Here is a 24,678-nt window from a genome sequence, read left to right on the forward strand (position 1 = left end):
AAAGAGGTATGGGAAGAACCCAAGGAAAACTTGGAGACTCAGGAGAAGGCAAGGGGGGAAGGAAAGAGGGAAATTCCTGTCTGTGTGTCTTTGCTTTTCCTTCAGTCTGTCCCCATGTGTCCCTTTGGGTGTCATCGTGTATTTGTTTCATGTCTCTCCTCTTATCCCCCCAACCCTATTATCTGTCTTTTATTTCTAACCACTCTGATATTTCCCCAACTGTGCCTATTATTATAACTGTTTCTCTTCCATCAGTAAGGCATGAGGAATTCAGAGAGGGAAGTGCTGAGCTTGTATCATTTACTATCTATCTATTCACATAAATGTAAATGTGTGTCAGGATTGTAGGGTGACTTCTGATGGGCCAAGGGGGATTCAGTAAAATTTCAAGGTAAAGAACTCAGAATAAATGCTGTAAAACGAGGACAATATCAGGTCCCATACCTGGTCTAATTGACTTTTAAAATAAAAATTTGTGTTTGGCTACTTAATAGAAGTAGGAAGCCATGAATGGTAATATGAAGAAATATGACACTTGGAAAACCTGTTGATGTATAGGGATCTTAAAGATTATAACCCAATATGTTACCAGAAAAAAAAAAGCCAAACAAACAATAAACTCTGATACCATAACAGAGAAGGAAGTTACTCACAGACAAATCCAGGGGTTTCTGTGGGATATATTGTGTATTAGGATTGAGAGATTCTCTCTTCTTTAATAATCCATGGATTATTCGGGATCATCTAACCAGGGCTGTTTGCTTTGGATAGCGTCAGAATGTCCAATAGGCGCAATAAACAGTGTAACAGGAGCAAAATTAAAAAGTAAATAAATTGGCAAAATTAATCTTTTGTAAGCTCCATTTTAACTCCCCTCCCCCACAAACAGCAGTGTTTTTACCTCATTTTCTTCTAGATTTTAAAAAGTGTCAGTGGATTTTCACATTGCACAAGAAACACACTATGAAAACCTGGCACATGTTTATACAATTTGATAATATTCAGTACTCTGCAGTGTTGTTTAATCAGACATAAATGATTTATTTCAAGTAACTGTAATGAATATCATATTTAAAGAAAGTAGGCAATTCTGGAAGCAGTTGGAAAGCAAAAACATGGAATTGGGTCATGCAGGAAGCTTCTTTGATGCTCCTCTGTAGGCTCATCAATCCTACCCAAATTAAGACGTCTTTCCTTTTCTGAGAAAAGGCCGCTCAGTCCTAGGATCCTGAGAACTGTTAAGATAAGCATACAAACTCTCCCTGTACCTTTCCCCTCCCAGTGCCTGTCTTATGCAGAGTAGGAGTAGAACATTTTAAAGAAGACTCCTAAATCCATGCCATGATCTTATGGAAAGAGCTGGAGTTTGGATATCAGATAGATTCAGATTCAATTCACAGCTCTCCCATTAATAGCAATGTGAGTTAGACATATAGCCTCTCTGAAACTCAGCTTATTTATCAAATGGGGATAATAATAGCTACCTGGCAGGTGTATGGTTAGAATTCAATGAACTAGCCTATAGCAAAATCTAGTGCAGTACTTAGCACCACTTAGCAGCTCAATAATGTTATTTCTCTTTCCTGTTAATGTAGATTAGTTGAATCAGATTTTCTTCCTAAAAACCTAAAAATAAACATGTAAACAGATGGTGATCTTCCTTCTTCCTAAGTGGCGTTTACCTGAACTGTTGTGTTACACAGTCCAGTATATATATTACTCTGACTGGTGACCCCTGGAGTTGTAAAATGTGGTGACCCTGGGTGTTTCCTTATTAGCCTAACTGAATCTATATCTGATAGAATAAATGGTGGAGACATTTATACAAAAACCCACTCCCCTCCCGTTTACCCAGGCTACTGAGGTATAAAAGCTCAGTCTCTGCTGGTAACTAACCAGGTGATCCTGGACAGGTCACTTCCCTCTGATTCCCAGTCTTGCCATTGGGATCAAAAAGACCTCTAGAGGACCTTCCAGTAGTAAGCCTCCAATACTCTGGGATTCTTTCTGGCTAGTGTGGGCTAGTACAACCTTTAAGATCAGAGGGGAATCACTAAAGTCCTTGGAAAGGAGGGGAAGTTGAACAGGAGAACAGTAGCTGCAGAGTTCAGATGACTCAAAGCAGGAAAAGGAAGTGATTGTGGTTCTCATTAATCTCACTACCAGCCCCCACACCATGATCTTTCTTTTTTAAGTCTGCCTAAAATATATTTAGTTTGGGGAATGGTTTGGTAATTTGGTGAATAGTTCAAGTGATCCTATCCATCCTTCATCTATTGTGTAGAGAAGTCCTAGGCCAGGTGGCTCCAAGCAGCCTAGTGTTTCCAGGAGCTTCCAGGTTTTCAAGGGCTCTTGCATTTTCTCCATCTTCTTCTCCCCACTTTTGCTCACTTGTGCCCATGTGCCTCTTTACAGTCAATATACCCCTCCCCACCCCTGGCTGGATGTAAACACTGATCTGCTCCTTGTCACTACAGATTAGTTTTGCCTATCCTAGAATTTCATGTACGTGGAATAATATAGAAGGTATTCTTTTGTGTCTGTCTTCTTTCGCTAAGCATAATATTTTTGAGATCTATTCATGGTCTTGTGTATATCAGTCTTTTGTTCCTTTTTAATGTCAAGTAATTTTGCATTGTGCAGATATACCATAGTTTGGTTTATTAACCTGTTGATAGACATTTGGGTTGTTGACAATTTGGGACTATTACAAATAAAGCTGTCATGAACATTTTGATCCAAATCTTTTTGTTAACATACATTTTTACTTCTCTTGGGAAGTACCTAAAAGTAGTAGAATTCCTGAATCATATAAAAAGTGTGTTTGGGGCTTCCCTGGTGGTGCAGTGGTTGAGTCTGCCTGCCGATGCAGGGGACACGGGTTTGTGCCCCAGTCCGGGAAGATCCCCCATGCGGCGGAGCGGCTGGGCCCAGGAGCCATGGCCGCTGAGCCTGCGCGTCCGGAGCCTGTGCTCTGCAACAGGAGAGGCCACAACAGGGAGAGGCCCGCGTACCGCAAAAAAAAAAAAAAAAAAAAAAAAAGTGAGTTTTAATTTTTTAAGAGACAAGTAAACTGTTTTCTGAAAGAGACGTTTTTTCACTCCTACAAATAATGTATGGGTTTCAGTTGCTCTACATCTTTGTTTATACTTGTTATTGTTAATATTTTTAATTTTAACTATTTTTGTAAGTGTGTAGGGATTTCAATTCGTATTTTTCTGCTGACTAATTTTATTGAGCATCTTTTCTTGTGCCATTCATATATCTTCACTTATCTTCATTTTGAAGTGTCTATTCAAATCTCTTCCCCACTTTTAAAGTGGGGTCTTTGTATTCTTATTGAGTTTTAAGTGTTCTTTATATATTCTGGATAAAAGTCTTTTGTGACATATGTGTTTTACAAATATTTTCTTCCAGACTGTAACTTGCCTTTTCATTTTATTAATGGCTTCTATTGAATATCAGAAGATATTAATTCTGATGAAGTCTAATTTATCAAAATTTTTTTAAGATATTAATTCTGATGAAGTCTAATTTATCAAAATTTATCAAAATTTTTTTTATCAAAATTTTTTATGGCTTCTATTGAATATCAGAAGATATTAATTCTGATGAAGTCTAATTTATCAAAATTTTTTATGGTTAGTGCTTTATGTGTCTAAGAAATTTTTGCCTACCTCAAACTGTGAAGATTTTTCCTATGTTTTGTTCTAAAAGATTTATAGTTTTAGCTTTTACATTTAGGTCTATGATCTATTTCAAATTTGCTTTTGCGTACAGTGTGAGATAAAGATTGAGGTTCATTTTATTTCCATAAGGATATCTCATTATTCCAACATCGTTCAAAGACTAATCTTTCCCCACTGACTTACCTGGCATCTTTGACCATATACATGAGGGTCTATTTCTAGACTGTTTTATTGATTTATATGTCTGCTCTGACCCACACCATACTGCACTGGTTGTTGTTGCTTTATTGTACTGCACTTTTTATTGCAGTCATGAAATCAGGTAGTCCTTCTCCTTTGCTCTCCTTTGAAAAAAAAAAAAAAATTTGTTACCATCCTAGGACTTTACATTTCCACATACATTTTAGAATTAGCTAGTCAATTCCTGCAAAAATGCCTGTTGGTGTTTTGAATGGGATTGCACTGAATCTATAGATCATTTTAGAGAGAATTCACATCTTAATAATCTTGAGTTTTCCAGTCCATGAACATGGGATATGTCTCCATTTATTTAGGTCTTCTTTAATTTTTTCAGAAATGTTTTTCAGTGGTCACATCTTGCACATATTTTATTAATAAGTTATGCTAAAATATTTCATGTTATTTCATGTGATGGTAAGTGGTATTTATTTTTAACTTTAAATTTCCAAATGTCTGTGACTAGTATGTAGAAATAAAATTGCTTTTAATAGTGATCTTGTCTCCTGGGACCTTGCTAAATTTACCTAATAGTTCTAGTAGCACATTTATGTAGATTCCTTAGCATTTTCTACAACTATGATCATACTGTCTGTGAATAAAATCTTACAGTCTGTCACTCACTTTTGTGCTTTTACTTTTGTAATAAAAACAAAAAAATCTGTTCCTTCTCTTAGCTCATCTTTGAGGTCCTGGGTGTCACTTGGTTTCTATAAACTGTATTGCTTCATCAATTCCAAGGTATTTTAAGCCTTAAAATAGGCATCTGAGAGTTAATGTGTTAAAAGTTTCTCAGGTATGCCAATTAGGACATTGAATTACAATTTTTTTTCCTTTCTATATTTCCACCTTATCACTATTTTCGTACATTATCTTTGTATTGTCAGAGCCTAATGGTGCCTCACACTCAAAGAAGTTTAATATTTATTTAATAAAGGAATAATATAACTAACACATTTATAGTGGCTTCAGCTATATTCTGAAGAATTTGGTAAGAAGTTGGTCTTCGTTGGCCCCAACATTTTCATTCAAATTATATTATCTATTGTCATGATTCTCTGACTAACCTCATTGTCATCTATTAGGTGGATATTCCTGAATCTCATTTTCTAATCCCTTTTAAAAACTTGTTTCAACTATAATACAGTTATGATCCATGTAACAGTAATTGGATTTATTAAAACTTTGCTAATTTTTCCCATTTGAAAGTAATGTTTAGTCCCAGGTTCTTCATTCTTCATCTGAACACTTTGGTTGGGAAATATTGGTCATTTACCTGTTCTTGGAACCAATAACTTTTCTGACACTGACAGTTCTAAAGTGTTGTTGCTATCGAAATAGCAACACAGGATCTCTGCCTTCACTGCTGCCAGAGGGTTTAGAGCAGGCACAGGAACAGAGGGTTCTTCCAGCTGTTAGCTTAATTTCATCTGGCTCAAAGCCAGTTTTCTAAAATTAACTTTGACTAAAGCTGAGAAGGCTTTTTAAAAAGACCTCTGTTGGACTTATACTACAAGGCCACAAGATGGATCTATTCTTCCATGAAAGAGGAGACTTTCTGCTGTGAGATGGCCATTCTACCTGTAAGCAATGTATCTGGTTCTTCTGAGCTAGTGAAGTCCCAGGAACAACACTATATCTCAGTTCCTTAAATCTCCATTTCTTGCTGCAGGAAGTCAAATTTTTTATTTAGGGTTCTCTTGCCCAAATGTTTCTAAGAATCCCCAGTGGTCCTTATATGTGTCCAAGTATCAGTCCTGATTGTCACTTATTGGTGCTGGTGTTCGTGCTGGTGCTGAGCTGTCACTTCTTATCCTCAGCCCAAACAAATACACAAAGGTATTCTCTACCCACATGGTAGAGATGGAAGTGAAGTAAGAAAGAGAATGCCTCCTTTTGGTTTTATGTTCTCTTAAGGACAGAAGTGTCCCAAATCAAGGTTATTTGAGCCTTAAAGTTTTGCAACAATTAGTGATGAGAGTGAATTTTATTAGTGAGACTTTTTTAGTTTTTAGTTCTCTCAGGAATTAGCAGATATAGGGGCAGTGTGAAGGGCATTCATTTTTGACAAGAAGAGACACAGAATACTTAATGTATAGATAAATTTCCCAATGCTTCATTTTTCATAATCATCATTTTTAATGACTTCCTCATGTGCCATTGAAAAGTAATATTGCAATTTACTTAACTATTCCCCATTTTTTCCATATAAATTGTTTCTTGGTTCTTGCTATTAAATACAATGTTTCAGTGAATATCATTAGACATTAAGCTTTGCCATATTTAAAACTATTTCCTTGGGGTAGACTTCTAGGACTAGAATGTGTGGGTAAAGGGTATATGAATATCTTTGTGCTTCTTGAAGTAGAGTACCGGAACTGTTAAACAACAAATCCAGTCAGAGTGGAAAATAACTTTTTGGTTGCTAGAATGTAGGTAACACTGTCCTCTAATATTTAGGAACGTGAGACTAAATATCAGAAGGTTATTTAGTGAGCAAAATAACAGACTAGAGGAAATACTATTGGCTTATGGAGAGTTTATATCAGGCTGTATATGCAGACCACACTAACCTCCTACTCCCAGACCCAGCACAGGTATACTTTGGGGGCTATTGCTAAAAGTGAACAGAACACACTGCAAGATTTCAATTTTTCTGCGAAGGAGGGTTCGTTGACATCTCTATGCTAGACGAGTCTCTGTGATGTGGTTACTTCCAGCATTCACCAGCTGAGGAACAAAGTGTCAGAGGAGCATGATGTTCTCAAGAAGAAGGAGATGGAATCAGGGCCCAAAGCATCCCACGGCTACGGAGGTCGGTTTGGGGTGGAAAGAGACCGAATGGACAAGGTGAGTTGAAAGGGGGATATTTGCTTTAAAAAAATAAATAAGTGAATTGATTCATTTGTTGGTTTTATGGTTTAAAACGTATTCAAAAGTAAATATTCATTTGGGTTTTAAAAGAGAATGTCCACATATTATTTGTGTCATTTTTCCCCTGATTTCAACACATAAAATATAGATGACGGAAAATGGGAGCCAAGAATTTAGAAGGGCTGGCCTAGTGTACACCCAGCCACACTGTAACTCCTAGACTACGGAGACACACAAGAGAAGGGGAAAATATGTTTTAAAATCATTTACTGCTTTTAAATGGATGTGTCTCTTACTGTTTTCTTTACTGTATATTTAGTGTTCTTTTTGTACATATTTTATACATCACTTAATATGATTTGCACATAGATGTGAAAAATATTTATGTGAATTTATCTATTAGATGTCCTCAAATATATTATTGTTTTTCCTTTATCCATTAGATACTATGAAAGTATGATAAAAAGAAAGCCTGTATGTTGAATTGTATTTTTCCATTGACTTTCCTAATCTCAAAGATAAAGATATAGGACTTCCCTGGTGGTGCAGTGGTTAAGAATCCACCTGTCAATGCAGGGGACACGGGTTTGATCCTGGTCAGGGAAGATCCCACATGCTGCGGAGCAACTAAGCCCATGGGCCACAACTACTGAAGCCCACGCACCTAGAGCCCATGCTCTGCAACAAGAGAAGCCACTGCAGTGAGAAGCCTGCACACCACAACAAAGAGTAGCCCCCTTCGACGCAACTAGAGAAAGCCCGTATGCAGCAACGAAGACCCAATGCAGCCAAAACTAAACAAATAAAAAATAAATAAATTTATTTTTAAAAAGATAGAGATATATTCCTATAAGAAAAAAGATTTAATCTCCAAGGAGAAAAAGCAATTTAATGAAAGCCGTTAGTTCACCCTTCTGTCATTGTGTAAAGTGCAAAGTAGGCATTGTATTCTTCCACAGAATTCCTAGGAAAGAGTAAACTAGATAAGCAGTCATTCATTCCTGAATTCAGCAAACAAAGTTGACCTACACAGATCCAAAAACACTGCAAAAAGAGCTCCCAGGAGCTCATATAGGGCAGTGCTTCACATCCATCTCTGTATTAATATTTATCCCAGCATGGAATCGGAAATACAGGAGGAAGAAGAAACTTTCTAATTTCTTCTTAGTTGAGACTCTGCAAGGTATCACTATTTGGTTTGAAGTATTATTCAATTCCAAGATTATTAAAGCATCCATATGCAAATATTAAAAGAGACATACCTTTCAAAACCAAGTAGAAAATGGTAGACGGAGAAAAAAGTGGAGGGGAATAAAAAACAGTTAAATTATATGCCATCTTGGACTACTCATGGTGTTGTCTACCAGCCCCCTTTGGTATAAAGAGTCAGTCACTGTTAATATCAGGGCCCAGGCTGCACTTCTGAACTTTGATGGTTGTGTAGGAACAAAGATCCAGAACAAAAGCACCTGGCTGTGTTAAATATTCAATCCAGGCTATGGCATCTAGTCAGTCCCCTTAGGTGTCTCCTCAGTAACTACCCTCATTTCTATTTTGATGCACAAAGCCCTTGTTTCACCCTCTTTTTAAGCAGTGGTTTAAACACTGCCCTGTCTATGTAGTCTCTATCCTTCTGGTTCCCAACCCATCCTATGGGAGTTTCCTAAATGATGGGTTCCTAGTGGTATTAAAGAAGAGTCAGGATGTGCAAGGTTCCAGAAAAAGTCATCTTGCCCTCCCATCACACATTCCTTGGCACTCCATCAGAGATTATCAGTGTGACCTAGAGTGGAATTTCTTGTATTCTTACATCCCATCCTATCTCTGATCATTTTATTTTTTCATGGTCATTTTTATCTTCTCACTCATTCCGATCTTGATTTTTCTCAGAGTGCTGTGGGCCATGAGTATGTTGCTGAGGTGGAGAAGCACTCTTCTCAGACTGATGCTGCCAGAGGCTTTGGGGGCAAATATGGAGTTGAGAAGGACAGGGCAGACAAGGTAAGTGACAGCTCTCTCCCTGTGCCACCCCACTCAGATCATGTGGGACTTACCAACAATCACCTCGAATGTAGGTCTGTGCTTCTCCTGTGGAAAGATGGGGCAGCGGCCTCATGGAGGGTCCATCATGAGGATGGCTCCCACACCTCCCTCAGCAAGTTCTTTGGTGCTGCTGTTGGAGGCCACATGCTGACCTGAAAGGTGTTAATTTAAAAGAGACAAAGACTCCCAAACTCTGAATAAGGAATCCCTAAGCCATTGTTTTATTGTTTTCCCCCCTGCTTTTTATTTTATTTATTTGTTTATTTTTTAAACATCTTTATTGCGGTATAATTGCTTTACAGTGGTGTGTTAGTTTCTGCTGTATAACAAAGTGAATCAGCTATATGTATACATATATCCCCATATCCCCTCCCTCTTGCGTCTCCCTCCCACGCTCCCTATCCCACCCCTCTAGGTGGTCACAAAGCACTGAGCTGATCTCCCTGTGCTATGTTAAGCCATTGGTTTTATCATACCTGTACGCATGAAGAGAGAAGAGGAAATTCCAAAGCTCCTCCTTTGGTCTAATATGAAAGCCTTATAAATATTTATGCCTTTCAGGAAAACAGACATATCAGCTGAAATATTATTACAATGGTAGCAAATAATCAAGTAAAACAACTAATTAAGGTTACAATGTTTTTAGAAGGTGAAGGTTACTTTTCACAGGACTTAGTACTAACTCCTTGAAGTCCAGGTGTTTTAAAGACTCCTTTGTACAAAAAAGTAGTGATAGTTTTAAAGAGAGAAAGAGAAAAAGGACAGCATGATTACAGACGATAGAGTGGTCCGGAGAGTACGATTGATAACTCATTCATGTTCTCATTTTCACACCTTAGTAGATCGGATTCTTTGAGCTCATTCTTTATGGGGCAGAGTAGTGTCTCTGCCCTGCAGCAGCACACAGAGGGGACATCTCCTTCACAGCTAGCTGAGATTTTGTTTGTTTGTTTGTTTGTTTAACCTGCAGCTGTTAATAAGTAGGCCTGAATCCTTAAAGCTAAGTGTTAGAGTGTTATTTGAATTGTAGGGGTAAAAAAACCAGAAAAGTTCAAAACATACTGTAAGGTAAAGTAAAAGCACAGAGGATAATTTTTAAAAGCAGTAATGGAATATGGAGCATGTAATGGTCTCTAATCAGGGTGCAGTTTCTCTTCCTTCTTGGCTCCCCTCCTGCCTTTGCCTAATCTTTCACTGTGCTTTCTTTCAACTTCTGCCTCACCAGCCACAAACCGAATCACCTTAACAATCAGTGTGTCTTGTAAATCAAGAAACAATACATACTAATAACTTTTTTTTAAATAAATTTATTTATTTTACTTATTTATTTTTGGCTGCATTGGGTCTTCGTTGCTGCACACGGGCTTTCTCTAGTTGTGGCGAGCAGGGCCTACTCTTTGTTGTAGTGCGTGGGCTTCTCATGCAGTGGCTTCTCTTGTTGCAGAGCATGGGCTCTAGGCGCGTGGGCTTCAGTAGCTGTGGTACGAGGGCTCAGTAGTTGTGGCTCTTGGGCTCTAGAGCACAGGCTCAGTAGTTGTGTCCCACGGGCTTAGTTGCTCCTCAGCATGTGGGATCTTCCCGGACCAGGGCTCAAACCTGTGTCCCCCGCATTGGCAGGCGGATTCTTAACCACTGCACCACCAGGGAAGTCCCATACTAATAACTTTTAAAATGCAAAATCTAGACTTGCTTAGGGACCTATTACTGAGCCACATGGGGACATAGCTAGGTTAGATATTTGCCAATATATCCAGTCCCAAAGCAGTTAGGATCCAGATTCTCCTGGCTGCCTCTCATCCCATCAAAATCTACATATCTGGGTTTCCACTATTGTGTAAGGAAAGAGAAGAGGCACAGTATAATCAGTCAGTATAGGATGATATCTCTTACATGTGCACAGTGCTGCTTTATAGTTTACAAGGCAGTTTTCTAGTTATTATCTCATTTTAGTTTCATGAGACTTAGGAAGAAAAACACTAATTTACTGAGTGCCCACACTTTATGTATCTTGCCCCATTTAGTCCTCACAATATCCCAAATAAGTTGGAATCATTTTACAGTTGAGGTTAATAAGGCAGGTATACCTATTTTCATTTCATATTTAAAGGGCCCAATGGGGACTTCCCTGGCAGTCCAGTGGTTTAAGACTCTGCACTTCCACTGCAGGGGGGCACGGGTTCCATCCCTGGTCAGGAAACTAAGATCCCACATGCCTCCGTATGGCCAAATGAAAAACAAGACTAAAAAAAGAGGCTGAGGCTCAGTAATATTAAAGGACATACCTAAAGTTACACAACTTCAAATAGGAAAGGTGGGGTTGGGGTTTGGATCTAGAGCTATCTGTGTCCAGGGCCCATGGTCATTGGTTTGTAGCACACTGCCTTTACACCAGCCTGTCAGGGTACTGTCTGTTTCTACATTGAACCCCCTATAACTGAGCCCCTATAACTAACCCCTGGGCTGAGCTATAGGTGTAAGGGTAAGTGAGAGCGGGAGAAAATGTTCATCTCTGACTCTAATCAATTCTCTCTCCTTTTCTCTGTAGTCAGCTGTTGGCTTTGATTACAAAGGAGAAGTGGAAAAACACACATCTCAGAAAGGCAAGGACCCTGCACTTCAGCCTGAGCAACCTGACTGCCCAGACTTCAACTCCCAACAGCCATCTTCAACTCCCTTTAGTTCCATGGCCCAGTTCCCTGCTATTTTATTTTATTTTTAAATCCAAGCATGTACTTGCTTCTTTTTTTCTCCTATATTGCTTTCTATGAGCTTGGTCAAGTTTTCTTTAGTCCCATTTCCCCTCTAATGGATCAAAAATAGGATATTGTACTCCTTTATTTTAGGAAGTTATTCCTAAGTTTTAATGTGCATCTGCGGCTTAAGTTTAAAATTAATCACTATCTCTTCCTGAGTAACACAGGAAATGAAGAATAATTTAATTACATTTCTTCTACATTCTATAGTCTTTGTACCAACTGAATAATTGTTTAGTATATCGATTACATGTGTTTGTTTTTAAACCCCACAAAAATTAATCATTATTATTACTAGGTGAAGCCTTATTTAAATTGACCAACATATTTACCAGTTTACTAGCTCATCATTGTTTATAATATTTCATTGTTTCCTCCTTGCTTCTTCTATTCCTTCTTGCTAGAGTATATCCTTTGATAATTCTTTCAGTGAGAGTCTATGAGAGAACTCCCAGGCTTTGTCTGTAAAAAAAATTTATTTTGCTCCATTCTTCATTGTTATTTTCCCTTCATCGTGTTGAAGATACTATTCCATCATCTCTGGCATTTCTCTTGGGTTAGTCTAATCATCATTCCTTTGTACGTAACATGTCTTGTCTCTGTTTTTGTTTTGTCTCATGAAAATTTTTCTTTTTGTTTCTGATATCCTGAAATATCATCAGGCTATATCTAGATGTTGATCTGTTTTTATTATTCTACATGAGACTTACTGCTCCTCTTCAACCTGAGAATTAACTTTCAATATGAAAAGTTCTCGGGCATTTTCTCTTTAGATAGTGTCTCTCCTCTCTTCTCTTTTATTCTTTCTTCTGGAACTCAGATGTATATTAGAACTTTTTATTCTCTTCTCCATCTCTCTCTCTCTTTTAAAAAAGACTTTATGTTTTCAGAGCTTTTTAGATTTAGGACAAAATTGAGAGGAAGTTACAGTCCTGCACCCATACATGTATAGCCTCCCCCATTATCAACATCACTGACCAGAATGGTGTGTGTGTGTGTGTGTGTGTGTGTGTGTGTGTGTTTTCTTTCTTTTTTTTTTTTTTAACCAAGGATGATTCTACAGTAACACATCAAAGTCAGCCAAAGTCCATAGTTTACTTTAGGGTTCGCTCTTGGTGTTGTGTTTTCTGTGAGTTTGGACAAAAGTATACTGACATATATCCATCATTATACTGTCATACAAAGTATTTTCAGTGTCCTAAAAATCCTCCGTGCTCTGCCTATTCATCTCCCTCATCCCTCAGCAACCACTGATTTCTTTTTGTCTCTATAGTTTCGCCTTTTACAGAATATTATATGGTTGGAATCATATACCATGTAGCCTTTCCAGTTTGGCTTCTTTCATTTAGTAATATGCATTTAAGTTTCCTCCATATCTTTTCATAGCTTGATAACTCATTTCTTTTTTGCTGAATATTATTCCTTTGTCTTGATGTACCCCAGTTTATTTATCCGCTCACCTACTGAAGAACATAGTGGTTGCTTCCAAGTTTGGGTGATTATGAATAAAGCTGCTATAAACATCTGTGTGCAGGTTTTTGTGTAGACCTACATTTTCAACTCCTTTGGGTAAATACTAAGGAGTGCAATTGCTGGATCCTATGGTAAGAGTATGTTAAGTTTTGTAAGACACTGCCAAACTGTCACTCAAAGTGGCTGCACCATTTTGCATTCCCACCAACAATGTATGACAGTTCCTGTTGCTCCACATCCTCACCAGCATTTGGTGTTGTGAGTAGTCTGGATTTTGGCCATTCTAATTGGTGCGTAGTGTTATATTATTGTTTTAATTTGCATTTCCCTGATGATATATGATGTAGAGCATCTTTTCATATGCTTATTTGCTATCTGTATATCTTCTTTGGCAAGGCATCTATTAATATATTTGACCTATTTAAAAAGTTGGGTTGCTTGTTTTCTTATTGTTGAGTTTTAAGAATTCTTTGTATATTTAGGGTAACAGTCCTTTATAACATGTGTCTTTTGCAAAGATTTTCTCCCAGTGTAAGGCTTGTCTTCTCATTTGCTTGACATTGTCTTTCACAGAGCAAAAGTTTTTAAAATTTTAGTGAAATCCAGCTTATCAATTATTTCTGTCATGTGTTGTGTCTTTGGTGTTGTATCTAAAAAGGCATCACCATACCTAAGGTCATCTAGGTTTTCTCCTATATTATCTTCTAGGAGTTTTATAGTTTTGCATTTTACATTTAGGTCTATGATCCATTTTGATTTAATTTTTGTGAAAAGAGAATTTTTGTAATGCATGTGTCTAGATTCATTGTTTTTTTAATCTGTGGATGTCCACTTGTTCCAGCACCATTTGTTGAAAAGACTATCTTCTCTTCATCGTGTTACCTTTGCTCCTTTGGCAAGCATCAGTTAACTATAATTATGGAGGTCTATTTCTGGGCTCTCTGTTCTGTTCCACTGATCTATTTGTCTATTTTTTCACCTCTACCACACTGTCTTCATTACTTTAGCTTCATAGTAAGTCTTAAAGTCTGGTAGTGTCAGTCTTCTAACTTTGTTCTCCTTCAATATTGTGTTGGCTATTTTGGGTCTTTTGCTTCTTCATATAAACTTTAGAAACTGTTGATCCAAAAAATAACTTGCTGGGGTTTTGATTGGGGTTCCACTGAATCTATGGATCAAGTTGGGAAGAACTGACATCTTGACATCATTGAGACTGCCTATCCATGAACATGGAATATCTCTCCATTTACTTAGTTTTCTTTGATTTTGTTCATCAGAATTTCATAGTTTTCCTCATATAGATCTTATACATATTTTAAGTTTATACCTAAGCATTTCTTTGTTGGGGTAGTAATGTAAATGATATTGTGTTTTTAATTTCAAGATCCACTTATTTGTTGCTTGTATATAGGAAAACAATTGACTGTTGTATATTAACCTTGTATCCTGCAACCTTGCCATAATTGCTTATTAAATTCAAGAGTTTGTCAGTTCTTTTAGATTTTCTACATAGACAGTCATGTCATCTGTGAACAAAGACAGTTGTGTATCTTCTTTTCTAGTCTACATACTTCTTCTTTTCTTGCATTATTGCATTAGCAAAGACTTCAAGTACAATGTTGAAAAGGAGTGATGAGACAGGCCATAGTTGCCTTATACTTGATCTTAGTGGGAAGACTTTAAGTTTATCACCATTAAGTATGATACTAGCTGTAGAGTTTTTGTGGATAGTCTTTATCAAGTTGAGAAATTTCCCCTCTATTTCTAGTTTACTGAGAATTTTTATTGTGAATTGTGCTGGATTTTGTCAAATGCTTTTTCTGCATCTATTGATATGATCATGTGATTTTTCTTTTTTTCTTGTTGATGTGATGGATTATGCTAATTTATTTTCAAATGTTGAACCAGCATTGCATACTTAGGATGAATCCCAATTGGTCATGGTAGATAACTATTTTTATACATTGTTGGATTCGATTTGTTAATATGTTGTTGAGGATTTTTGAATCTGTGTTCATGAGAAATACTGATCTCTAGTTTTCTTTTATTGTAACGTCTTTGTCTGGTCTGGGTATTAGAGTAATGCTGACCTTATAGAACAGTTGTGAAGTATTCCCTGTGCTTTTATCCTCTGAAAGAGAGTGCAGAGGACTGGTAGAATTTCTTCCTTAAATATTTGGTGGAATTCACCAGTGAACCCATGTGGGCCTGGTGCTTCCTGTTTCGGAAGATTATTAATTATTGATTCAATTTCTTTAGTAGATATAGGCCTTTCAGGTCATCTCTTTCTTTTTGTGTAAGTTTTGGCAGTTGTGTCTTTTCAAGGAACTGATCCATTTCATCTAGGTCATCAAATTTGTGGGCATAAAGTTGTTCATAGTATTATTTTATTACCTTTTAATTTCCTTGGAATCTGTTGTAATGTAGCCTCTTTCATTTCTGATATTATAGTAATTTATGTTCTCTCTTTTTTTCTTTGTTAGCCTGATTAGAGGCTTATCTATTTTATTGATCTTTTCAAAGAAACAGCTTTAGGTTTCCTTGATTTTCTCTATAGGCTTCTTGTTTTTAACTCCATTGATTTTTTTTGCTCCAATTCTTATTTCTTTTTTCTGCTTACTTTGTATTTAATTTGTTCTTCTTTTTCCAGTTTCCTAAGGTGGACACTTAAATTGTTGGTTTTAGGTCTTTTTTCTTTTCTAATATATGCATTGCTTTTCCTTATGCACTGCTTTCACTGCATCCAAAATTTTTTGATAAGTTGTGTTCTTGATGTATCTTAATTTCTCTTCTCTATCTCCATCTCTTCATCTCCCTGTGTTGTATTCTGGGTAATTCCCTTGGATCTTTGTTAAGTTCTGTAACTCTCCCTTCAGCTGTATTTAATTATCATTTAAGTTGTCCACTAAATTTTTTAACTTTATTTCATGTATTTTCATTTGTGCAAGTTCCTTTTGATTCTGTAGAAAATCTGCTGATTCCTTTTCCATAATGCCCTATTGCTTTCCTTATGTTTTTCACCCTTCTTTAACACTTTAATTATTTTTAAAGTATTCATTTTATAATTTCTTTCACATTGTTATATTATTTGCAGTTCTTGAGGGTGCTAATTCTTCTGTTCAGTTAATCTGTTTTCCCTCATGGTTATTTATTTTTTTGACGGTTTGTAATTTTTGTTTGCAAATTTATTTCAGTGGGGGGGAAGGGATATTTGTCTTATGAGAGTTTTATGTGCCCTGGGTTGAGAAGTTTCCCATCAGGGAAACTATGCCTTTATTTCTGTCTGAGTTCTAGGGGTTTTAATAGTAATAGACCATGTTTTCTTTATGATTTTTGTTTTCTATTATGAATTCAATTTCTTAAATAGATACAGGTCTATTCAGTCTTCTGATTTTTTCTTAAGTCAGTTATGGTATAGTGTGCTTTTCAAGGAATTTTTCCATTTTTATCTATATTTTCAAATATATTGGCATAACTTCATTTATAGTATTCCCTTATTTTCTTTTTAACCTCTGTAAGATCTGTAGTGATATGTTCACTTTCACTTCTGATATTGTTAATTTGTGTTTTTTCTCTTTTTAATTATTTTTGCTAGAGATTCATCAGTATTATTTTTTATTAATTTCAAAGAAGTATCTTTTGGCTTTGCTCATTTTCTCTAATGTTTACTTGTTTTTAAAATTTTATTGAATTCTGCTCTTATCTTCATTATTTTTTCTTTCATTTTAATGCGGGTTTAGTTTGTTCTTTCTGTAGCTTCTTAAAGTAGAAACTTAGATAATTGATTTCAAACCTTTGTTTACTGTATGGGCTCTTAAAACTATATATTTCCCTCTAAACACTGTTTTTGCTATGTTCCACAGTCATGCATATTTTAATTTTCATTCAGTTCAAAACATTTTCTAATTTTCCTTTTCATTTCTTCTCTGACCCATGAGTTATTTAGAAGTGTGTTGCTTATTTTCCAGGTATTGGAGAAATTTTCTGATTTTATTGTTGTTGACTTCTAATTTAATTCTATTGTGATCAGAGGATATGTTATCTCATGTTTCAATCTTTTGAAATGTATTGAAACTTTTTATAAGGACAAGCATGTGGTCTATCTTGGTGAATGTTATATGTGCATGGAAAAAAATGTGTATTATGCAGTTTGGGGGTGCAATATTCTGTAAATGTCACTTAGGTCTTGATAATGTTATTTGGGCCTTCTATAATTTTAGATTCTTTTTGTCTAAATTTTCTATTAATAATGAGAAAAGAGTGTTAAAATTTTCAACTATGATCATAGATTTGTCTATTTCGCTTTCTGCTTTGCTTCATGAGTTTTGATTCTGATAATAGGTTTATACCAGCATATATATTCCTGATGAATGACAAATTGCACTCTTATCATTGAGTTATGTCTCTCTTATCTTTTATAATGCATTTTGTCTTGGGGTCCATTTTGTCTCATATTCATGCTGTTCTTCTGATGCTTACTGTTTCTGTGGTATATATTTTCCTGCATCAGTATTCAATTAATTTCTCAGCTTAGAATTTCTGTATAGTATCAGTAGTATGAAACTGGATATTTGTATCCCACACCTTCAGGTGTAGGCTTGGAGTTTCCAAGTCTCATAGGTAAAATTTCCTTCTCTAAATGCTAAAAAAAACTACAATTCCTCTCACTATTTCCCTGGACAGGTGAGTAGACTTTTTCTAGAATTCTTTTATAGGAGTGGGCAGAACCTGCTCTCCAGCCACCTGTTCTCATAGGAAGTAGAACCCTGGACCCTAGATCCTAATCCCTAGGCACTAAATTTGGGACTTAAAACAGGTTGGGTTTTCTATGTCAGCTCATGATTACCATCATGTCAACTGTTTTGATTCATCTGTTTGTTTCTGGAGCCGGGAATTTTTTTCTTCTTTTCTTTTGAGATTCACTATTTAAAAAAGAAAAAAAGGGAGATTGCTCTATTTTTCTGACGTTGCTAAGTGTTTATATAGGATTAGGGAAAGGTATATATTTCATATGCATCTCTCTTTTTTTCTGGAAGTCTCTCCTTACACTATACTTTCTCCTTCCTTGAAGAAGGGAGAAAATTCAAATGATCTTCTCATCTTGAAATGGAAGGAAGGGAGGAGAGGAAAAGAGTGTTTAAAGCTTACAAAAGTTGCTTAGAACAACATTTCTCTTTCATTTCCCAGTATTCAAGCCCCGCTCTCTTCCTGGGCCCCTATCACCCTGCACCCATCCCTCCGGACTCTTCTCTTCCACAGCACTTCCCCATGGGCTGAGAGTGAGCTCTCACGACTGCTCCTTCCACCATAGATTACTCTCGTGGCTTCGGTGGCCGTTATGGGATAGAGGAGAACAAACGGGACAAGGCAGCTCTGGGATATGACTACAAGGGAGAGACAGAGAAACACGAATCCCAAAGAGGTAAGTTGGGATTGGAGAGAAGGGAGGTCACAGGGTACATGGAGCCCTCCTTCTGTCCCTGAAGGCTGACATGGAGGACCCAGAATATGAGGGGCAGGTATGCAGGAAGTGGTGGGATGAAGAGTAAGTGTACGTATATGGGGGTAGCTGGGAGGAGACCAACAGGGGTGGAGGGGAAAACAGCAAGCTAAGGAGCAGGACAGAGGAGGGTGACCAAAGAAAAGGGATCACTGAGAAAGGGATGAAGATAGACAGGCCGGGTGATGGCAAGAGGGTGATTTGGCTGTGAGTCTTAGAGGCCCCTCTGCTTCACAGAGAGAAGGCCTTCTTCCCTGGGACACATAGGGGATGGCTGGGGGGCGCTCTTCAATTTTTCCTGTTTCTTCCCTTATATTTCCCCCCTTTCTGTTACTTCTTTCTTTTTGTTTCTCTATTCCCATCTCTCATCCCTCCATTCTCTCTCAACTGTTTTTCTCCCCATCCTTTTTCATCTTTTCCCACTCATGCCTCTCTATCCTCTGAGTTTCACACTTTCTCATTGATCTTTCTCTTTTCCTCATTCCCGTCTTCTGGTCTTCCTTCTCACTGCTCCCACTCCCTCTTCCCATACATTTCTAGCATTTTAACTCCTCTTATGACTCTCAGATCTTTCCATCCTGCAGATTATGCCAAGGGCTTTGGTGGTCAGTATGGCATCCAAAAAGACCGAGTGGATAAGGTAAAGCACCAGAACACCAGTGTCTTGAGAATGGTTCCCTGAAGTACATGGAGAAGAGTGAGAGGCAAAGCTGGAAAAAGGATGGGCAAAGCTAGGTGCCCTGCACTGTCCTCCTGGTGTCCTGCTCTCCCCATTGACTGCCCTCAGCATCTAAAGGGCATGTCTTCTGAAGCCTGAGATTTTTTTTTTTAATATTTATTTATTTTGGCTGTGCCGGGTCTTAGTTGTGGCACGCGGACTCTTAGTTGCGGCATGCGTGTAGAATCTAGTTCCCCAACCAGGGATCGAACCTGGGCCCCCTGCATTGGAAACATGGAGTCTGACTCAATGGACCACCAGGGAAGTCCCAGAAGCCTGAGCTTTAACTAAGGAGAGTGGAGGGAGGCAGAGAGACAGAGAAACAGAAAAACTCCAGGAAAAGGTATTCAAAATTTCATTGATTGCTTGGCATTGATTAACTCAATCAATAATTTCTTTCCACTCCATTCAGTCGTCCCCTACACCTCTTCATGTACTGGCCTGAGACCCTCCTGCATTCCAGGCAATTGGACTTAGAGATGTGAGATTCCAGGAACACTGAGCTTTTTAAAAGGAGAGCTAATCCCACCAGTCTAGAACTTCTTTACCCCTCTCTCTGCCACAAAACAACACTATTTGAATACCCTGTCTAACTATTGAGCATCAAAAGGTTAGGGAGACCTCCTATAGTGACCCAATCACCGATACTGCCTTCTGGATTATTACCACTCCCTTCCCCCTCCCCACCACTACACATACTGTTCTCTTACCTGCAGAGTGCTGTTGGTTTCAATGAAATGGAGGCCCCAACCACAGCTTATAAGAAGACAACACCCATAGAGGCTGGTAAGTTTTAATTCCCTTTCTCTGTGCTCTTCAACCTCTTCTCCCTTCTCATTCTTTTTTCTTCTTAGGCTACCTATTCCAAGCCTTTACCTACCTAGATTAGCTGAGGTAGACTTGATCCCTACCCTCATATTACCAGATTCCCTCTCCTAGAAAAAATTAGGTTAAGTGGATATCTGAGTGACACTGGTGAAGAAACTGTAAGCAGAGAACAGAGGGAGGAAGGGAGGGAACCGTTTGGGAAGAACACATAAGGAAAGGAGCTTTGGATGGGGGATAGAGGGTAGATGGTAGCCAGAGGGCATACAGATTTAAGAAATGTGGACAGAGGAGATGCAGGTTAGGAGAACAAGCCTTATGATTTAAAAAGGGCAAGAATCTGAGATCACATGGCCTGGCTGTATGGAAATCTAGGCATCAGGGTTACCTTATCCTCCTATAACCCCCTTGTTCCTTCATTGATACCTGTTTACCTCCCTTTTCCATGAGTCCCCTCTCTACCTACTCTTCTTTGGATATTTAACTGATTCCTCTTCTTCATTCCAGTGCCACTCCCTTACCTCCAACCCAAGACAACCTTAATTTTTCTTGCCTGTGTCTGCAGCTTCCAGTGGCGCCCGTGGACTGAAGGCAAAATTTGAATCCATGGCTGAGGAAAAGAGGAAGCAGGAAGAAGAGGAGAAGGCACAACAGAAAGCCAGGCAGCAACAGGAGAGAAAGGCCTTGGTAAAGATGAGCCATGAGGCTCAGCCACCAGTGGCCACTATGGAAGAGCCGGTGGTGTCAGCCCCATTGCCCAAGAAAATCTCCTCAGAGGTAAGTGTTTGGCCCTTTGGGATCCACGTCAAGGATTCCTTGCCCAGACAAGAGCCTAAGGGGTCTGTATTCTTAGTAGAAAATAAGGCACAGGCCTCCCCTGTGTTAGGCAAAGTCTACAGTTGCTATCCCTGTCTTCAGGAAGATTTCAATCTGATTGTGTAATTAAGCTTCATATATACATATGAGAATGTTAGCTGAAAAAAACCAAGATTTACATAGTACAACAGAAGATAGGTCACCAGCCAGTGCAGTCAATTACTGCTGCAACAACAAGAGGAAGGAGCTGTCATTTGAGGTTGGAGCCCATCTTGAGGAATGGATGATTTGAACTGGCAGAGGCAGGAAGGGGTATTCCAGGTCAGTACAAGAGAAAAGATGGAAGTTTCTTGCTCACTGGAAACTTGCTTCATCCTCCACAGGCCTGGCCTCCAGCAGGGAGCTGTCTGTCATCAGAGTGTGGGCCTGTGAGAACCAGTAGGAAACAACCAGTGCCTACCCAGCCCCCAAGGCAGAATCTCCCAGAGGTAAGCAGAGCCCCAAAGATTCTCTGCTCCTTCCCCATCTCCTCATGTCCTAGTAGGTGGGCTGTACAGGGTGATCAACGATCCTGGTTTGTCTGGGACTATCCTGGTCTTAGCACTGAAAGTCTTATATTCTGGGAAATCACCCAGTCCTGGGAAGACTAGGATATTTAGTCATCCTAGCTGTCATCTTTCACCTTTTTTTTTTTTTTTGCTTTTGCTTTTGCTTCAATGTTTTCTTGGTCTTCCAAGGATTCTGACTTGATTTCTGCTTCCCTTCTATCATCTTTTGGTAGATGTTTTGAGTGGATGGGTGTGGGAGGTTGATGAATGAAGAGGGATGAAAGATTGTCTTCCCTAGGAGAGGCTGTTAGAAGGATGCAAGGATGGAGGGTAGAATGGAAGCATGGGGATGGGTGGGGTCTTAGCAGTCCTCCATTGGGAGATTTTGGAGAGGCAGCTCCTGGTGAACAGAAGTCACCCTGCTTCACACTGTCTCTTCTCAGGACAATGAGGAGCCCCCAGCTCTGCCCCCCAGGACTCCAGAAGGCTTCCAGATGGAGGAAGAGCCAGTGTATGAAGAAGCGCCTGAGCCTGAGCCCGAGCCTGAACCAGAGAATGACTATGAGGATGTTGGGGAAATGGACAGACATGAGCCAGATGGGGAACCAGAGGGCGACTATGAAGATGTGCTCGAGCCTGAGGATCCCTCTTTTTCCTCCACTCAGGCTGGTGAGTGGTGGGGCAGCTCCTGGATTTGGTCCGCTGTAGGGGAGAGGAAGAGGGAGAATTCCCCCATTACACAGAAGGACCTGTCTATCTTCCTTCTCCATGTTGATGAGACCATATTCATATTTCTCATTATGCAGGATCATCAGGCTGCCCGGCTGGGGCTGGGGCTGGGATCTCAGCTGTAGCCCTGTATGATTACCAAGGAGGTAGGTTGGGAGTGGCCTGAGGGGTCTGGTGCCTGGAGGCCCTTGATACATGAGAACGGGGATGGATTCTGGGGGTCAGGATAGGGCCCAGACTTGGTATCAAGAACAGGCCTATTTCCCTTCCTGAGGTTTAAAGGGGACACAGGGGTGGAGGGATTCCTGCCTGACCACCCTAATATCCTGTCAATTTTCTCCCCAGAGGGAAGTGATGAGATTTCCTTTGATCCAGATGACATCATCACTGACATTGAGATGGTGGACGAGGGCTGGTGGCGGGGAAGTTGCCACGGCCACTTTGGACTCTTCCCTGCAAATTATGTCACGCTCCTCCAGTAACTGTGGCTGTCTGTCTTCTGCACTGTGACTTCCCTTGTCCCAACTGCCTCCACCCGCTTTCCATTTCTGCTGCAAGTGTCTGACAGGATGTCATGAGTTGCCTGAAGCTCTAGACAGACTTGTCTCTCCCTCTCCATTAGGGTTTGGGGCAGAGACAGCATGAGGAAGGAGGTCTCCTTCCCCTCGGTGTCCTGTCTATCCTGGATACCCTAGATGATCTCAGGGATGTTTATCTTGTGTCCTGCCTCCTTCCCCATGAATCCCCCCTCTAACACCCACCCCCCACTCTACCTTCCTTTGTTTGTGAACTCTGAGCTTCCTGGTTTGCTTACCTGGGAAGGTATGTTTATATATCCTGGTTGTGCTGTTTGCTCACTTTCCTTCTCTGCAGAAATATCTCCGAATCTTCTCTCTCAGTCCTAAAGTGGAAATAAAGCGGGACCATGGCTCACCTCTATTCTGAGGTAAATAGTACTTTTTATGCAGCCCTCAATGGTCCTGACTCTCATGGCTCCAATTCTCCTCCCATCTTTCAGGGATATCCAGAAAACTCCCTCCTCCACTGCCCATCACTCTGCACCCTGGATGTCAAGGGCTGTGGCCTTTCCTTAGAAAGGTCCAGAATAGGAGATCCTAGGCAAAACCCAAATCAAATCGAAATGAAAGTCAGGGATTTGGTATAGGGGATCTTTGGTTGGTGGAAAATAGAAGTCTGTGCTATAACTGGTATCTGAAGTTGGATTCAGCTTTCAGAGATGGAGAAGACAGTGGGATCAAGGAAGAGCTAGGATTGGTGTCTGAGACCCATAGTTGCTGCAGGACTTTATAAAAGTCCTTAAAGTTTCATTGGTGAGCTGTCCATGTGCTTAGAGCACTGCATCCCTCAGGCTCATTCCTTGGCTTTTCTTCGAGACACACACTCCTTTGTTTCCACAGTGACTTCTATGCCAGTGAATCACACATCTGTCTCTACACCTCACTTATAAGATTCACCCAGTTAGACTTTCAGAGTGAAAAGCAGCTTTTATTTCTGCCTATAGAGACATTGGGGTTTCCAGTGTACAGAGGTAAGTCACACTAGATATACACAATCTCATTCTTCACTTCAGTTTGATCTGACATCACACATAGATCAGACTTTTGCAGTGGTTTTATTCTTACATCCAAGTTCCACCTTGCTTTTCACTTTTCCCTTCATTATAAGACAGAAACTTCTTTTCCAGATCCTTATATTATTAAGGCAATAAAGTCCTTTCTGCCTCAGTTCTATAGACCTCGCCCTCCACATTTGGCTGATCTCTACTTGGACTGACTTTCTTGGCGGTGATTCTCTTCAAGGGCTCTGCTCGCAGACACCTCCCTGTCCAGGCTCCTATTCTTGGGTCCACAGTCCCTTTTCACTCTCCTTAGCTGCTTCTTAATCTGAAGCCGTGTCTAGCTGTCTTGCCTCTCTCAGGTGATGCTTGCTGCTCACTCTGGTCACTACAGCTTCATCCCACTAATCAAATCATCTGTCTAATCCACTGTCTCTCTAAAAGGCTTCCCTTTTTCTCCAGTTGCCCTCTCACCATAAAATGTGCTTGATTGTGTAGGCCAGTGGATACCTGCAAATGCTCTGGTTTCCTGCGACATATACAATTACATACCTTGTAAAATGTGTTTGATGATGTTGATCAGCTCAGTAGTGTGCTGAAGGCAGCAGCTGGGAAAGTAAAGTGTGCCTGGAACGGTGGGGCCCACAGAGCAGTGCGGTTAGTCTCCTGAATGCCCTCCCGAACCCTGGGCTGCCCAGAATGTCAAGGAAGAGCCCTCTGCTCTCTTCCTTTCTCTATACTTCTCAGGCAGCTCACGTTAGCCCCGGATTTTCACCTCCCTTAGTCTACAGCTCCCCTTGCTTTCTTTTTCTAATAAAATAAGAAACCCAAAATGGATTTTCAGAACTTTCTTCCTCCATATAGGAAGGACTAGATTCAAAACACATGGAACTGAAC

The 24,678-nt window shown here is 39.4% G+C and overlaps 1 protein-coding gene across 2 annotated transcripts in view; it reads left to right on the plus strand.

The window, feature by feature from the left end:
- HCLS1 (hematopoietic cell-specific Lyn substrate 1) overlaps positions 1-22,825 on the plus strand; it is a 23,666-nt gene extending 841 nt beyond the window's left edge. Inside the window, exons 3-13 of one of the 2 annotated variants that reach the window (XM_007450504.1) lie at positions 6,647-6,776; positions 8,691-8,801; positions 11,389-11,443; positions 18,381-18,491; positions 19,154-19,209; positions 20,004-20,073; positions 20,678-20,889; positions 21,312-21,416; positions 21,920-22,145; positions 22,283-22,351; positions 22,551-22,687. In XM_007450504.1, coding sequence (XP_007450566.1) covers positions 6,647-6,776; positions 8,691-8,801; positions 11,389-11,443; positions 18,381-18,491; positions 19,154-19,209; positions 20,004-20,073; positions 20,678-20,889; positions 21,312-21,416; positions 21,920-22,145; positions 22,283-22,351; positions 22,551-22,687 — 1,282 coding nt within the window. Of the gene's footprint in view, positions 1-6,646; positions 6,777-8,690; positions 8,802-11,388; positions 11,444-18,380; positions 18,492-19,153; positions 19,210-20,003; positions 20,074-20,677; positions 20,890-21,311; positions 21,417-21,919; positions 22,146-22,282; positions 22,352-22,550 lie in introns of both variants that reach the window. The other variant, XM_007450505.1, reaches the window with a different exon arrangement.
- The last annotated feature ends 1,853 nt before the right edge of the window (positions 22,826-24,678 follow it).

Source organism: Lipotes vexillifer, unplaced genomic scaffold (genome assembly GCF_000442215.2).
Source record: "Lipotes vexillifer unplaced genomic scaffold, Lipotes_vexillifer_v1.1 scaffold1106, whole genome shotgun sequence".
Classification (NCBI taxonomy): Eukaryota; Metazoa; Chordata; class Mammalia; order Artiodactyla; family Lipotidae; genus Lipotes; species Lipotes vexillifer.